The sequence below is a fragment of the Ischnura elegans genome, chromosome 11 (genome assembly GCF_921293095.1).
Source record: "Ischnura elegans chromosome 11, ioIscEleg1.1, whole genome shotgun sequence".
Classification (NCBI taxonomy): Eukaryota; Metazoa; Arthropoda; class Insecta; order Odonata; family Coenagrionidae; genus Ischnura; species Ischnura elegans.
This window is the reverse complement of record NC_060256.1, coordinates 47,567,568-47,586,280: the sequence shown is the minus strand read 5'-3', so window position 1 is coordinate 47,586,280 and position 18,713 is coordinate 47,567,568. Positions and strand designations below refer to the sequence as shown.

Here is an 18,713-nt window from a genome sequence, read left to right as displayed (position 1 = left end):
CTGATTTGACCAATCAAAATGGCTAGCAGTAGCGCTCGGTTTAACGTCAGATCCAGCTTGAACCGCTTGACCGTTAAGAAAATAATGGCACTAAAACGTGGTAATAAGTTGTTAATTACTCCTCTCGTAATCAAGATGATATTTTTCTATTCTAAGTCAATTTTTATGCGATACTTTCATCAAAATGTCTTTTATATTTTAATGCAATAGTTTCTGCATCCCTACAGCAGTAGCATAAAATATTTTGCGCACAGTGGCATTACTTTCATGCAGAGGTCACTCATTCAACTAATCTGGAGAAATTTATTTTTTGGAATTTTACTACATGGATCTGACAGGCACAGCGCGAGTGTTTTTTTTTCTCATTTTTCCGCGACACAAGGCGGCACAGACCCTTGACGCTCATAGTAGCCGTTTGTTTTGACTTGCTCTATGCAGCCCTTTGCTTCTCAAATTCATGCTGACGAATCAGCGGCGGATTATTTAGCATAGTTAAACAAAATACTGACACAATGGAGAAAAATTTAAGCATTATTAGCTAAAATAAGTTAGCAAAATAAAAAAACACTGATCTTATAGAATTCACATGCTAAAATACATATATTACAAATAATTATACTTAATAGCTTAAAAAGCATGTTTTAATTCGCATCTTGCTGGATCATTCCAGGGTTTAATGACGGTGTGTAAGGGGGTTTACACATAGCAAGTAAGACATCACTTGAGTGTTTGCTTATACTTAAAATAATGGTGCTTTAAACTTTGAAGGTGTCCCACTGAGCCTTGCTGAGAGTTAATAATGTTTTCTCACATCGGTGCCTGTCAGGCAGATTGCGCCTGACGGAAGGTTAAAAGCCAAGCATGGTGTTACAATCGCTGTCAGCTGTCATGGATTCTTATTGGGTTAAGTACTGTGCCATTAATGGTTACAGTGACAGAAAAAGGATGAAGTTTCCATCCCTGGAGCCATCACAGAAAATGATCTTGGGAAGCGGTAACTATTTTCCACCATCATTGGAATAATCACTACAGCTATCCCTCGTAAGGGATGAAAAAAATGAATGCATGATTCAGGCTTTAGAAAAAAAAATGAACTTTGGGTAGACATGACTGTAAAGAGTAAACATGCAGACCTCAATGAAAAAAGAAATGCTACAGCACAGGAAAAATGATTCCATGTTTACATCAAAGCATACTATCAGGTAAAACAACTGGATGAGGAATTCATGAATGCAGAAAAAGATGAATGAAAAATATTTAGCCCCGAGGAATTGCCGAGCCAACAGACACCTCAAGATATCGAGCTGAAAGGATTATATCTAGCAATCACATACTTTGAAAATATGTATCCGAGAGATATAATGCTTCACTTGAAAAATCCTCCGACCAGACTATTCAAGGGATCGAACAATCTCTCATAAGGCCCCCAAAACCAACATGGTTTGAATCTGGACTCCCAGGATGAGAAGATGGTAAACTGGCCATCACCCCAACCCACCCTGATAAAAATAAACTTCTCAAAGGTGTGTAGACGAAGGGTGCATTACGACTCCATGGTGGGTAGTTCCTCTCCATCAACCCATACTCTACACTCCGTGGAGGATAGGGGAAGGGTAGGACTACCCTTCGTCTTCCCTTCCTCTATCCTTCATCGAGGGCAACCCTACCCTTCATCCAGTGGCGCAGCGAGGGGGGGTTTTGGGGGATAAACCCCCCCCCCCCAGAGCTATGAGAAATTTCTAAGTTTAATCCATTTTAGTTATTTGGATCAGTATTACTTATAGAATAGTGTTAGGATTTATTAAATATCCCCCAGAAATTCATAAAACTCGCCATTTTGGACCATTACTCTTAAAATTTTTCTGGAGGAGGGCCGCCTCAACTCCTGCTTACCCTGGTGGGTATGCAATACCCCCACACCCATAAGTATTAGCATATACTTACTCTATGGTATTAGTTACCCAAGGGTGCCGACTTACAAAAATATTGGGGGGGCCCAAACTGGGGACCTTGCCACGGTAAATTTTATAAGTAGTGAATTTTAAGTTTTTAAGCATTTTAGAAGAGTCATATGAACAATATTAGAACCCTGATCACTGGAATCTCGATATCTGGACACTCCGGGGAAAATCAACAAGCCTTACACATTTTTTCCTCACATCTATAACGAATTTTTGGGGGGGCTCGGGCCCCCTCAGGCCCCATGGAGTCGGCGCCACTGTAGTTACCCTTAAGTCCCCCCTAGCCTTAATTCCTAGCTGCGCCCCTGCCTTCGTCTACCCTCCATTAAGGGCAACCCTACCCCTCCTCCACTCTTCATTGAGGGTATCCCTACTCTTCATCTACCCTTCATTGAGGGTAGCCCTACCCTTCCTCTACCCCCTAATGTTCTAAAATACGCTCTACTCTTGCTGAAGGGTAGGTGGTGGGTAGCACTACCCTCTGATTACCCTTAATAGAGGATAGGCCTACCCACCATGGAGGAGTTTACTTTTATCAGGGCAATATCATAAGGGAAAATAGTTTGATCATAAAATGTGACGTCTTAACTCCCCTCACCACTCCTCAATACCTCACCTGTTGTAAATGTCATCTTCCTGGTTCTGCCAGATAGTCCTGCTTTACCTAAAACAAGGTGGAACATATGGATGGGGAAACGGGAAGAATAAATAGCTATAGGATACAAATGAGATCCAGTGACCTCAAACCATGAGTCTTTGCATTCCATTCATAGGTGCTATAGATATTGATGCCAGTATGACAAATAGATGTAACCTTATGCATATTACCAGAATGAATTGCAGTAGAAATGTAAAAATGATGGATGTTCATTAGCAACAAAGGGAATTTATGGAATGAATATCAGCAGGTATTTTATTATATGTATTTGATTTATTTGATGTCACTCGACACTTTTTAAATCACTCAAGATATACATATTTTAATAGTGCATTAAATAATTCATAACCACCCTCCAAAATTTGTGTATATATTTATCACAGACAGTTATATAAATGACAGACATATTGTAACAAGGCAATTCATTGTGCATAAAATTGAATCAACATTCACATTCGCAATATTGTAAGCTTCATGAAGGACATAACACAAGCTATACATGCTCATGTTATAGACAGTAAGCAGAATAAATCAACTATGAGACAAACTGGGATGGATCTAGTATATCCTTGAGGAGAATGTAAGCAGGAAGTTTTGAAGATGTACCAGAGAGAGGGATTGGAATAGCCAACATTATGTGGGAGACAAGGGTGGAATGGAAGCTGAATGGTTGATGTGCACCCCATTGCTGGATAACAATCACAAATCATGTCAAAGCAAATATTTTCATAAAATCCAACAATAATAAAAATATCTTTTCTTGCAACGTCCACTTGAATGCTTTTACCAAATGTACGAGCAATTTATGTGTTCTCGATAAGCCCAGGTGATTGGAATACATGTAATAGATCTGTGGTGCACGAAATATTAAACACTTTTGCATATATGTATTGATCCTTCATAACTTATTATTCCTTGTCATTCAAAAATACAATTTCTTAATGGGTATATTTTTGATTCAGCAGCAAATAAACTTCAGAGTCAAAATGATTTAAAAAGTCAGAGATTACTTATTAAGATCACTACTATTATCGCATGAGTACCGATCGTAACTTCAATGTCAACAGAAAAGATTGAATTTCAGCAACAGTATCCATCATGATAAGTAATTACTATTTAAAATATTCTTTTATCAGTGCCCACATGAAGAGTTAGTGAATTTCAAAGAGATTTCAAGGAATGAGTGATTAACACACTTGAAAAGCAGGAAGGATGGACTTCAATGAGTGCCTAATTATTAAAAATATACATTCTCAAATGTTTTAAAGAATCAATCATGGTTTCTATAAAAAAACTATGTTCTTATCAGATATACATATATCTATCATTTGTAACTGTATGCATTGAGATTTCATCAATTTAGAAATCAATTTCATGTACAATATAAACCTGCTAACATTCTCTTAATTGCCTCATAAAATTCTTATCTAAAATTATCAACCCAAAATGTATCTGTTTATGTGATGAAACTCTTAAGTAGAGAGTACTATCTTCATATGTATCTTACTAATTGAATACGACTGTTTGACCGCTAATCTTAACTGGTAAATTTAACAATTTTGCAACCTTGAAAAGAACTTGCAAAAGGCATACAGTGAGATGAAATATTCTTCTTGGATGATTGTGCTAGTCAGAAGACAATAAATTAGTATTTAAATACTTACAAGAAATATGTACCGTGATCTTATAGCACATCGATAAATGCAACACCTATATGAGAATTTATCAAGCTTCATTCATAACTATTCACTCTTCATGTCTCACATTAAGAAGAACAATATTGTTATTATGAATGTAGGTATGTTATTCAGAATATATATAATGTTTATGCATACACTAGATGCAAAAAGCTAGTGGAATATAAAATATGCATACCGAAATCTTCTGAATATAATATCCAATAATATACATATTTTATTCATGGATGCTAATTAAAATGCAATGTAAATGAAATTGCTACGGATACTTGATTACTTTAAGTGTACCCTTAGATTTGTGGCAGTCTGAGACAGCTTTAATGATTCCAATCAACTCATCAAAGAAATTTCCACCTCGCTCGTCAAACAAACTGAGTTTGCCATTAAATATTACATAAATTGATGAGCAACACATGGCCAACTACAATGACACTGTCCCCAGAATTTAGACGTGACTGAAAAATATAATATCTCACACACATGGACACTTTTGGAGGTAACTTGAAGGTATAGCACAATAAAATAGCTATGCAATTTTCATAAAAGAGGGAGCGCAATGTGTTTTCACGAACACTCACATCCCATTATAGCCCCTCGAGTTAATTAATGTTCTCTTGCCTCATGCACATTATATTCAGAATATTACGATATGTTTTTTTACAACCAGATGACACCTAGAAATATAGTTTCAACTGAGAGACTCACGTTCATAGGAAAAAATTCTGGACATTTTTCAGTCATAATTGTGCAATTACCAGCCATCTACCAAAAATACTGAGATTTTCATCGAACTTGCTATCACAAATATTTTTATTATGAATAAAGTAACAGGTATTCCAAAAATAACGGAAGGATCCTGAATTGTAATATTAACAGAATCATCAGACAAGATTCGATCACAATCACAATTGAAAGAAACAAATTAACGAATGTCTTGAAACATGTTACATTTGGGAAAGCTCTGTACACTGCGTAAAGAGCTTTGAAATTCATTCATACAGGTGGATAAAAGGAGCACAGGAGAGTTGAGCTTCAACAAGAGAATTTGTATAGACATTTGCACCTTATACAAGATAAGAATATCGTAAGTTGCAATGGAGGTCCCCAGTTGAATGATCGCTTTTCGGTGAGGAAATAATAGGTTGCATTATCAAACAATCTAATGAGAACACAAAGGTATGATATTCCAATAAATCTCAAAAGTATACAATAAACAAAATAAACACTGTGGAGATAGGATGCAAATTCTTGAAAAAAATTAACAGTGAAGCATATGAAAGGATTTTATACATAATGGATGACAATAATTATGAATTGCATCAGGAAAATTATCAGGGAAGGAAAAAATTCACTTCATGTCTAGCAAAAAACGGAACAGATCACCAATAAAACTGAACTTAGGACAAGTTCTTGAATGGCACAAATATCTCCATAATACTAAGCAAATAAGAGGGATTACCAATCATTATGACACACAATTGCAAGTGTGGCTTCTCACTTGTTGCATATGGGTGGTGACTCATAAAAGTATAAATTCCACATGTTAGTGACCCATGATCCCTCATGGTGACATGTGTCTTATTTTCTGGCTCTGAATTTTGGTTTGCTGATTAAAAATTAATTATTTATGCCCTCCAACTCATCCTTCCATTTGATACAGACAAAAGTGGAGTAATATTCACATGGTACACAAGAAATAAAGTAATACGGAAAATCACTCATCATGGACCAGCCATTTAGCATTTGCACCACTTACCACCTTTAAAACAAACAAATCTTTGATAAGACTTTCATTTTATTATTCCACAAATAGGTCAATCTGAATCTTGAACCATAAATTGATATACTCATCGAGTTTAAAAAAATGATTTCAGCACCAAAACTGCACATGAGATCTATGCCTCGTATTAAGGATCACAACTAATTCCTTATTTATAATTGTTTGGCAATGGCAATGACATCGTAAAGAATTAAAGGAATTGATTTTTGTCAGTACAATATATGTACATAAGAGAAAACAATTTTAACTTGGAATATAAACTGAACAAAGAATAATTATTTCAAACACATATCTTTAAACAATGGATATCACATGTTTGCCTTAAACTGAAATATATTTTTATGGTATGGGCAACATTGCTCAATTATTTCAGGTATCATTTTTATACTCATTGCAGAAAAGTAATTGAGCCCCTTACAAAAATAATTTTAAAAGTGACAGAACTTTCCTGTGTTCCTACCTTCAACAAGGCGAAAGACCACTAAGGCCAAGAGGCATAACAAAACTTTTGGGAAAATTACTCAGTTTAATGAGAAAAAGCTATTTTATAAATTTGTACGCAAGAAAATTACTTAAATGTGTATATCAATATCTTTGGGTTTCAATAAAATACATCAAAATATAGTTATATTTAAAATGCAAGTTTTTTTTCAATTTTTTGTTTAATGAGTCCATTCTCCATGCAACTTCTCGACTAATTCCGTGAAAAATATGCCTTAAGGCTGGAAGAAGAATGACAGAGTTATGTAAAAATGAAGGATGTGTTGTGAGCAGATGAAATATGGATGCTCACTCAAGGGTTGCCACCTTATAAATCGTGAAAACAACAGAAAATCTGTTAAGCTATCACTTCATCGCAAACGCTCTAAAATTAGACATCTTGAGGTTTTTACAGGATGCAATGCTATGGTAACTGTGTTCACCCCCTTACTTGTATGGTTACATACATCGGGTAGCCAGGAACTCATTGTCATCAGGACTTCATCTCAAGCCTTGAAGACTGAGGAGAATCTCGTCTAAATGCTGGCGAACACAGACGAACTCACAAGAATGAATGACCAAACATTTTAATAATAACAATATGTTATGAATGCATCAAATTCCTAATCAGAAATTACAGACAGTCACAAAAAGGATCTTGCAATATGGAAACAATACATTTGAGTTTTCCAAACAGTTTGAGGAAGGATAGAGTATCTTACTGGACGCAATTTAATGGAAAAACACCCTCCCAAAAACTGTGCATAACAGCAGGTATGAATGAAGACGTTCATTTTCAAGGAAGGCTGAGGAGTGGGCACATAGCCAGATATTTGCTTTGGGAAAGAGGAAGAACTGTGAAAAACTAATTATCTGAATAATCATCATAAAGATTATTAAAATAAAAATACGAGACTGTGATTTTAGAAAAATGCTGGGGCCATGAATAAAACTTAAGTGTCTTCACATGATCAAATATGTATTACTTAATGAATTGATACATGAGGTTGTGCAGAGCTTAGAGGTCATATTCTGTGAGTATACCAGAAATACTAGTTGGCCTAATGCAAAGCAAGGGGCAAATTGAGGTCCTTTTTTGGGGGGGGGAGAAGAGGGGGAGACGTGGTTCATTACTTTCCTCAATGCCTAGGTAATATGTATGCAATAGATATTTCTTACCGACTATGTACATGAAATATGATATGCCCAGACAAGTGGCTTTTAGATTTCAATTGATTATTTTTTAACATCATTTGCTAATCCGGTAAAGTACATAATAAAATTAAGGGTGAGGACAGGCAGCTCCCTTGCAGGCATCTCCCTTAATCCAAGATAACATAACCATGTCATCACTTTCAAATTTTTTATCAATCTCTATAGTGGTTTTAAATACATAAATAGACCGGTTAATTTAGAAATCCGGTTAATAAATATATAAATAGAACAGGTTAATTTAGTGGTGACATATACACTTAGGCTATGTTCCCACAGATAGTGGAGACAACTTGTATCAGCAAAAAGAACTTTTGGTAACAACTTGCCTGGAATCAATTTTGTTCTCAAACTTAGATCCAAGGATCCCAGTGAGGTGAATTTTGGGCATAAAAGCAGTCCATGTAAATCCATAATGTTGAATATGATGAAATTATTTTCTCCGAATTGTTGTAACACTGAGAATATCCACCAAGTCAATAGTTAGTTATGTACATATGTATTAAGTATTGTGGAATTGTATTTCCTCCAATATCTTATTTATACTGCATGTTTAGTTGTGCCTTTGTTTCCGCATGTCATTTATTTACCAATGTTGCTCGTTCTTATTGTTTGTGAAGTAAGTAGTCATTTTGAAGACGAATTTTAATCATTGTGATGTTAACAGGCATCCTCTGTTCCTTTAACAGATTTTTATTTGCTGAAAGACGTTCAATAGATAGGTTCATAATTAAGCTTCTACAAATATCAATTGTCATAGAGGAAGGAAATTAGAGTGAGACGCAATGATGTTATTTGCATGAGGATGTGGTCGTCAGCTGTTTTGGAGGAAGCAGGCAACTGTAGCATTGAAGAATGCAGCAAGTAAGACAAAGAAGCATGTGATTGTTGTGTGCTAGCTCAGTACGCTGCAGTAAACTGGGGCAACTTTAGCCCAACTTTGAAAAAAGATTCTTTGCACCATGACTTTTAAACTAGGTAAGGCCAATAAATTATATCTTTGGTGAAAGACTTTTTCTTCTTTTTTATTTGTAGAAAAAAATTAGGTAAAACCCAATACCTATTTTTTTTAAACCAACTGTATGGGGTAAGAAGAGCCATATAGAATTCAAACCAGAGATTTTGAACCTATAGTTGTAGGTAATTCTGATGGATGGGTCAAAGTTGTACCTGGTTCAAGAAACTTTAACTCTAGAATTAAATTTACATACCTACTCGATTTGATTACACAGATGTGTCAAAACCGATTTAAAGCTTGTTTTAGTCCTATAAAGTGTAAAGAATTAAAAAAAATCCAATTGAATAGGTTGAGGTCAAAATGATTTTACATTCAGGGAGGAAAATGTGAATTTTAAGACAAAGTTACCCCATTTTATGGTATCTATATGTGTATGGCAAACCCCTCCAAGGTTTTGCAGTATAAAGAGTTATTTTGAACAAAGATTGAGAGTCATCACATTAAAAAAATTATGATCTAATTTTTTCAATCCCAATTTCAAAAACAAAATATAAAAAGAAAAGGTGCAAGGCATTGTCTTGACCCTTAACTACACCTTCATGCCAAATGCTAACATTACTTGTGTAAACTGCATAGTGATAGTACCACATGTTCTGAGAAAGAGCATTTTTACAGCCTCTTCTTCCATGATAAAAATAAGCTTGAGCTTGATAGTGGCAATGATTAATGTGGAGCATGTGAATTTCTGGCAGGATATTTCCTAACCATACCATTTTTTCCTTTCGGTTTATCTAATGAAGACATAGTCACTGAACTCATAATCTCAAGATAAATATTAGGTACTCTTTGATTCCATTCAAGTAATTAATGTAGAAACATATTGATGACACCACATATATTTGAGGAAACTTGACTCATGCCATAAATGTGCTTGATTTTGGACATTTCTCTGAGGGAGTTTACAATTGAACATTTGGAAAAAGGATTGAATAAAGATGATTGCTGATCTTATTCCAATACCAGCTACCTCCTGAGTCATTGCTACAATGCCAAACTCTGACTAAGCCTCAGCTCAATTAACAACTTGGAATTTCAATTAATATGTATTAAATGCTATTTCCATCAATATAGATCACAAAATACAATGAATTCATCTAAATGACTAAGCTAGTTATATCTATCATCAACCAAAAGGTTCTATTCTGTTTCTTTGCATATTTCTCATTAAGTGATTATCATTTATGTAAGGGTATATGGTACACAAAATATTTATTCCAGACAATAATTAAGGTTTTAAGCAGTCATTTGTCATTCCACGGGCACATTAATCATGGATTAGAAACACCAATACACTTGCTTCTAATGAATATTTAAGTATGTGTGCTTCTTCATAAATGGCACACCAAATTGGATTCAAAATAATGTTTCCAAAAATCATAAAATGTTAAATTAAAACTTTTGAATCAATATTTATGCAATCACAAAATGTGCGACTTGAAAGTCCCTTGCTGAATCCTTAACTAACATAGCATATTTCAAAAATCAGTTGCACTTGCCTTCAAAGAATTCCCAACATGAAAAATCATATATTTGTAGTTCCCACAGAAAAGATAAAAGGTAAATATTTACTAGACTTTTCTGATTACTATTTGCTAAGACACTAATAATTCCCACTCATGATGCAATAAAATCATGGTAAGTTTATTCGGTGACTGCGATCATTGGCTCTGGTACGGGTTAATGTTTATAATTTGGAGGTGAATAATTCACTCACATAAAACAGGAGTGACAGAAAGCTCAAGTAAAGGTATGAGGCTTTCCTATACAAAAAGTTGCACATGCACGTCTGAGGTTCAGTAGTCCATCCAGCAGATGGACTTCCTATTTCACATAAAATTGCTCTCAACATTTCTACATATTATAGGGATCACTCTAGCAGATCCCTCTATCTGAAACTGAAGGAATGTCAGACTGGGTTATGATATGGAGTATTATAATATGAGAAGCTATTCAACTAGTCATTGCACCAACAAAATCATCTTTCAATCATGAAAGATTATTATATTATGATAGCGTAGTTAGCATAAATTGCACTGCGAAGTTAGTATAGATATCTTATGAATAAGACAATGATACACTAAATACAAGTGTAACATCATCACAATGTTCCTTGGTGTTAGGCTAAGTGTCCTTATTGTTAGAGGTTGAAATATTGATGCGGTGTCCTCGGATGATTAGAGAATAGATCTTTACATAGATTCATACGTCTTATCGCATTCATTCCAGACGTAGAGACAAAAAGGTCAGTAACGATTCAGGAGTGAAAGAACTTCATCTCCCACGCCACAGAATGTCAGAATATTGAAAAATGATAATGGGTGAAGATAGTCAAAGGCTCAAACCGTCAATGATGGCGCCCCACCCATATTAGAGGTCACAAGCTCAAAGGGTCATGTCCTTTAACTCATACCAACAGTCATGAGCCATTGCCTGAGGTATGACATCACTTCTCAATAGCCTAAGAATTCTGTGAGCCTAGGAGGTAATGCACTTCACCCGAGATGAAGCAATTTGCCATCATTCACTGCCCATACAGCTGGTCAAATTCCATCACAACTTAAACATAAATAAGACACAGGGGACCAGTAGCTATGTTGACCAGCTGCTAATCACTTTGACGTGAATGTATGGCAAATTCTTCACTCACAATATAAAGATAGAATACTTCATCTTAACTTACATACTTAATCTTAACGTACATACTTATAACCTTAACTTACATAGGTACTTAATCCTAATGCACAGAAGAACACTGAGAAACTGGAATAGTGAAGAATGCACATTTCGGTATGACAATCCTCATTCGGATTATCTGAACCCCATACCTATAACCGAATAAAGGTCAACTGTTATTCATCATTCTGAAATGTGCTAATGGCACAGGGAGAAAGAGGATTTCTCAACGAATTCTTTTCATGGTTATTTCCAAAATGTTTCATGACTGTGGTGTTTAATGATGAAATGATGGAGCGATAGTCAAAGAAATTTTATTTTCTGCTCATTAAGGTATAATTGTGCAGCTTAAAAAATTACTTCACTTATTAGATTTATAAACTTACTGTTTTAGAAAATGACCGAGTAACATGAAAAATAATAGCAGCACTTATGTTAACCAATTCATTTTTATGAGAAAATTATTTGCCATTAGGCCAGCATCCCTACACCCACTATGAGTGTCAAAATATGACCACAGAGCATGACTGTCGACTTTGATAATGAATGTTGTGATAACTATGAGATGTTAAAACATGAAGCCGTATGTTAGCACAGTCTTTAATCACAAAATTTCATAAAATATGAAATGAATGTAGGGTAAAGAGCAATCAGATAAGAAATGGACTAGTCTGCAATAATTCTCATTGACAAACCAACAGATGAACTATTTTGGCCTGGGAGATTCCAAAACCACAACCACCATAAGTTGACACAGAAGACTAAAGATGAATGTTTACCTGAGAATGGATAGCTGAGGAGGAGTACACAACAAAATATATGGATATGTATTGATAATATTAAACGATGATGCATTTGATGCAGTTATTATGACCTGTTTAAGTGAGCAACTGTTTGGAACAGCAAGAAGAATAGAACAAAGTAATTTATCATATTTGATACGCTGTTGCAGCCAGTGGCAGATTCAAGGGGGGCTAAGGAGGCTATAGGCTATAACCCCCAATTAGCCCCCCCCTTGCCCCTACTCCTGATCCGCCAATGGTTGCATCTAATGGAATACCCAGAAAAAAGTGGCAACCCTTGACTGTTTTTTCGCTGAACGATGCAATAAATATAACTAATTGATCAAGATGTACACATTATTCACCAAATTTGAAAGAAAAACAGTTTAACAACAGATACTTTATCTTCCATACAGTTCTAACATTCCAAAAAAATAACTCTAATTTGCTGCAAAATATGTGTTCCACAAAGTGAAATTAATTTTGATAGAAAACAAAATCACATTGTTGTACACTGCTTCAAGATGACTGATTTAAATAACAGCAACTTAAGCCATCTGCTCATACTTAGCTCGGTTTATGTTCCGCGCTAAGCAACAAGCAAGGATGATGCCAACAGCTGGGAAAAAGGCTATGCCCACTGCACAAGCAGCAACATGCCCCATGTTTTCATTCAGAAAATCGACGATCTTCTGATAGCAACCCTAAAAAAATAATATACAATTAAAAGAAGTTATGAAGAGCAAGATTTCTTAAAAATTATTAACACTACTTTCCAAACACACTAAAGAAAAAGATTTCCTACACATACAGATCACATGTAAAAAATCTCTCTCAAAGAGGCCATACCAAATAAATTAATACAAATTCATAGGCGGATCCAGCGAGGGGGCACGGGGGCACGTGCCCCCCCCCCTCCCCCCAGACCCTTAAAAATATGCGAGATTTTTAATATGGTCCCATTATCATTGCGTTCGTTTTGTATTACGAGATATCCTTGCCCCAGAACAAAATCCTGTATACGGCCTTGCTTGTGCCCCCCCCCCCCCAGAAAGAAATCCTGGATCCGCCCCTGTACAAATTTACATCAAAAAATTATAAGATGCACATGACGACATATTCTGATACTGACATGACCAATCTCGACCCTGGGCCACCGCCTGAGATTCTGCCTACATAGAGGTAAATCTCAAAAAATTGAAAAACAGAAAAAAACCACCATGTATGGGGGGATTCAAGGTGGAGCAGGGTTTTTTTTTGTTAAATATAGTGTCAACGTAGAATCATTGCCGAATTTGCAACTCAAAAATCAAGGAAAGTGCCTGGATTGTAATGCGCTAGTTATTAGCTGATAGTATTACTTGCATTTCATTTCATTTATTTACTGGATAACCCATTAAACATGGTCTTACAAATAATTTCACAGATAATAGACGATAGAAAATAATGAGCACACATACAATAAACCTATAAAAATAAATTTTAAAAACCTATACAGAATTGCGCAAAAATGGATAAAATATATTGGTAGATGCAATAATATAAAATTTAAGGTATAAATATGTTCTTGTAGTAGAATTTTTAAATTGAGTACATCTTTGCCACAAAAGTGACTTTGAAATCTAGAAAGAGACGTAGAGAAATCAAAAGTTTGGCCAAGTTTATTATTAATTATTTCTGTGGTAATTAACAACAAATGGGTGTGGATTTCTAGACCTATGGCGGGTGAATTAAAATTCACCAAAGAAAGAAGAGGGGAACAATCAACAAAAGAATTAATAATTTTGTAGAGGAATAGGGAATCGATGGAAGAACGTCTGTCAGATAAGCGTTTCAGATTTAAAAGGGATAGAATTTTCCTGTTGTTAAGCTACAAATTGAAAACACCCCTGAATCAGGGGACTTCAAGAGTTTATCCAGGATCAACACTAGAGGGAGGCAAGCCCTGGTCGTTCAATTATAACACAGAAAAGCTTGAGGAAACCTATATTTCAAAAAAATCATAACAACACTTCATTAGGTTTTAAAATTAATTGTTCAAAAAATATTTTTATTTTAATTACATGTTTAATATTAATATCACTTTTCTAGGATTTAAAGAAAATTTGTTCAAAACTTTCGTATTGAATTAAATTGACTTTATTGCTTGTGGGAGCGGGGAGCTGCCCTTTGCTGCCCCCCACTGGGTACGTCCATGGGGGGCCTCCCACCAAAATGGTCCTTGTGCCAACCACATCCTAAATCCAGCCCTTGTAGAGAGCAACATGAGCACAGCCAAAAATTAAGGCTGGGGGGGGGTTTTAGGCGCAACTAATACTTTGGGGTGTTGGGGTATTGCATACCCGCCAGGGTAAGTGGGCGTTGCAGGGGCCCTCCTCCAGAAAAATTTGAAGAATAATGGTTCCAAATGGCGAGTTTTGTGGCTTTATGAGGGATATTTGATTAATCCTAAGACTTTTATATAAGTAATACTAAACCATTAAGTAAAATGGATTAAATTTAAAAATTTCTCTGAGCTCTGGGGAGGGGGGGTTTTAACCCCCAAAACCCCCTTCGCTGCGCCACTGGAGAGCAACACTGTCTTACTGATGGATGAAATAAATTCAATTTGGAATAAAAAATTAAATCAATCACTTTCACGCTTAAATTCGAATTTAATAACACACTTAAATTCAAATGAAGTTCACTCTGCATTACATATTTATTTACCTCTCTAATGCTCCTTGCACATTACATATTTTCGTTCGTACGGGAATAAACCGTATGTGTTTAAATCGTGGCCATTCGCTTTTCATACTGTACAATTTTAACCATACAAAAAGATTATTATCAACAGTACTGGAGACAGCTCCCACACAACTGAAACCGTTTAGTGTGGAAGTGTGCATTTCGTTTCATGGATCACTAATCAGAAAGATGATATGGTAGCCGTGTGGTCCTAGTGGCACTGGACGACTGCAATGCGATTAAAAATCGTGCCTGTGTTTTAACCGTACAATGTGAAAGGCCTTGAACACTTCTTCAGTGGACTAATAGGAAAACCTGCGTGGTTTTCTCCTGCATCGGCGAAAACGTGTAATGTGCTAGGAGCTTTAGACTTGTATGCCAACAATGAAAATTAGCATTCCTCGCGAATCCACTACAATTAATCCCACAAACCAGTGGTGTAACTATGGGGGGGGGGAGAAGAAGGGGGTAGATCCCCCAAAGCCTCAGAGAATCTTACAGTATACTAACGTGCAGGGATGCCGACTTACAAAAAATATTGGGGGGGCCGAAACCAGGGGTCTTGCCCCGAAAAATTTTATAAGTACATGGTGAGTTTTAAGTTTTTTAAGCATTTTAGAAGAGTCATAAGATCTCCATTAGAACCCTGATAACTCGAATCTTGATATCTGAATACTCCGGGGAAAATCGACAAGCGTGACACATTTTTTCCTAACATCCATAATGAATTTCTGAGGGGGCTCGGGCCCCCTCAGGCCCCATGGAGTCGGTGCCACTGCTAATGTGTTCCCTGTTGTGATGATTTACCACGGAATTACAAGTTAAACCCAAATTTTAAGTGCCAAAATGATGTAAAATGTATTTCCAGGCATGTAATTTTTCAAACATTTTCCCATTGCCTGGGGGAGGAGGGGGATCGCCCCCCGAGACCCCCATTCCCCTCCAAAGCATATTCCTCGTTACGCCATTGCCACAACCCCTACATTTCTGAAACATTTCTCAGAACTCACTCAATGATGAAGCAAGGTGTATAGTGTGAAAAAAGTTGCAATGAAGTTAACCTGAGTCTTGAACTCACCTTATGATTTATTAACTCATACTGAGATGTATCACACGCATGATCGACCTCCTTGCAGCAAGATATAGGAACATGCCTGTAGCTGGTGTTGAACCAATCCTCATAGCCAAGCTCGCCACAACATTGCAGCTGAAAGATGGAGAGAACATACATGACAAAAATATACAGAAATACTTTGAGATAAAGAGTCCAATTCGTTCCATAACCTTGCTCATAAGTCAATTTGCTTGAAACTCAAAACAATTTTCCCCATAAAAATTAATTGAAATGCCATTACTCCATTCCACCCCCAAAAATTCTACCCCTATAGTATTTTTTATATTTTTTTGAATAAGAAAAATGTATTTATAAATGACACATATGGTATAAAAAAATTATAAAAGAGAATGTAAAGAAAAAAAACTGGTTTTATGAAGTGTATTTGTATTTTGATCACTTAAATGCAACTTACACACAACTTAAATGCTATTGTATGCTTAATTTTAATCACTTCTTTTCTCTTCACTAGTCATCGCTTTTTTTGCTGTGTGCATCGTCGCAGTCGGCCACTCATCATATCTCAAATTTGGCAGGTATTAATGAAATTTCGCCCGCTCGACGGCTCATATCTAAAATAGCTTGTATGATAAGGCACTATAGTGAGGTACCATAGTATGCACAATAGGATCCAATGCCAGCAGTTAACATGAGTTTTTAAAGAATTATGCCGTTTAACCATGACTTCAGCACTGATTCCCCTCTTGCCATCCAATGTGAACTTGAAACATTGAAATGAATGGTGCACGTCGGTGCAGTGATAAATTTTTAGCAAAAGAGATCATAGCAAATTTTTACTACCATTCTACCATATAAGTTTTCTACCATCCGAAAATTGAAGGGGCCGGGTTAAAAGAGTACCAAACATAATTTCTAGTGCAGAGAGAATTCACAACTTTAAGTTTCGTTTAAACCATAAATCTTTGTAATTATTTAACTACCAATTGCTACACATCCCAAGCAGCAGACGATATCCACTGAATTTATATATATATATAACGGTCATATATCCAAAGTACAATGTTAATACCCGATGGATATTTTGAAAAGGTTACGAAGATATCATATTTGTAACATCCAAGATGAGTTGTAAAAATAGCGTTTCATAGATATCCAAGTTGTATTATCCATGATATAAAAAAATTGTTATTCCTAACAGTACCCATAGGTAGGACGTGTTCTGTATAGAATTGACGAGCACAAATTATTTTATTTGTATGTCTGGGGATTACCAAAAACCATAATAAGCACACCCATTATGTATCTACTCATTAGATGCTGTGAAGATATCTACAAGATGTTGTAATATGGACCTCCGTTGAACATCCCTGCAACATTGCTTGGCAGCTTTGGATATTTGAAAGATATCCATACGACAATAATTAGATTAACATGGATATAGCACGAATGACATGTGTTAACGCGGACAATGTTGTATGGATGTCGTTGGGACATTGATTGCTGCTTGGGATGACTATTGATTTTACGTTTTTATTAGATTTACGTCTACGTTTCGCCGACCCTCAAACGTGAAACATGGATTGGCATCAATTTTGGGTGACGATCCCCTCTTCGCTTTCGGCCACAAAGAACTCTTCCGCCTCTTCTCAAACTCCTTCTTCCACAAAAACCACCCATCTTTACTCCCAGATGGCTTCATCGTTAAAGCAGGAAATACTAGCATATTTCACTAAAAACTTAGAGAAATACTCGACTCGACTAGACTCGCAAAAATATTTCAACTTCGAAATCCCTGCATTCCTCTAACGCTTCAAGCCGTTCACGTGTTTCTCTGAATTCCCAGAAGAAACCAACCTAAGAAATTTAACGTTGTTGCCAAGTCGAGCGTCTCCTGGGCATATGTCATTTCTTGCGATACAATGCTTTAATATTGTTTTCTAATATGAGTAATCTTTACAGTTTTATGTTTTACCATTTCAGATTCCAGAAAATTTGTTCATAAACGAGAAAAAAAAGTACCTAAAACAAATTTTTTCCCATGAAATTTATGAAATTGTATCAAAAACCATAATTACTGTTTCTATTTGCAAATTTTATTAAGATATAGTTGCTGTTATGGCTCTGGAACTATCTCGCTCAACCTACTCAACCTACCTAACTCGCTCAACCTAGAGTCTTTATACTTAAATACTAAATTACACAATAAGTTGGAGCTTCTACTTATTGTTAGTTCAATATTTTCCTCAACAGATAAGAGTGGGCAGCTAAGTTTAGCCAAAATGATGGTTGGCACTATTTAAACCCATCCCCTTCAATTAAGAAGGAATGGAAACTGAATTCAGTAGGATAGAGAGTGATCAACTTCCTTACATGGGATTGCATGAAATCAACGTGGCTGGACTGTGGGTCTTTAGGGACTGTGTAGTGATGAATGCTGTAGTTGATCCCTGAAGCAAACCCTTCTTGTAGCTTGTTCCGATAAGCATACAAAGAGACGCCACCTCCAAGCTCCAGGGCAACCATGATGAACAGGAAAGTTGCATACTGAAATGCAGAAATTCGAATTAGTATTAGAACCCATTCCTGTGAAAAATTTTTACATAATTTTTATAAACAAGTACAAGAGAATATGCAATCAGATCAGAAAATA

At 35.9% G+C, this 18,713-nt stretch overlaps 1 protein-coding gene across 1 annotated transcript in view; it reads right to left on the bottom strand.

The window, feature by feature from the left end:
- Positions 1 to 2,872: 2,872 nt before the first annotated feature.
- The window catches only part of LOC124168329 (tetraspanin-7-like), a 46,236-nt gene continuing 30,395 nt past the window's right edge, over positions 2,873 to 18,713 (bottom strand). Inside the window, exons 3-5 of the mRNA XM_046546503.1 lie at positions 18,434 to 18,607; positions 16,067 to 16,195; positions 2,873 to 12,965 (exon numbers count right to left, since the gene is read on the bottom strand). Of these exons, the coding sequence (XP_046402459.1) occupies positions 12,810 to 12,965; positions 16,067 to 16,195; positions 18,434 to 18,607 (459 nt within the window). The 3' untranslated portion in view covers positions 2,873 to 12,809. The remainder of the gene's footprint in view (positions 12,966 to 16,066; positions 16,196 to 18,433; positions 18,608 to 18,713) is intronic.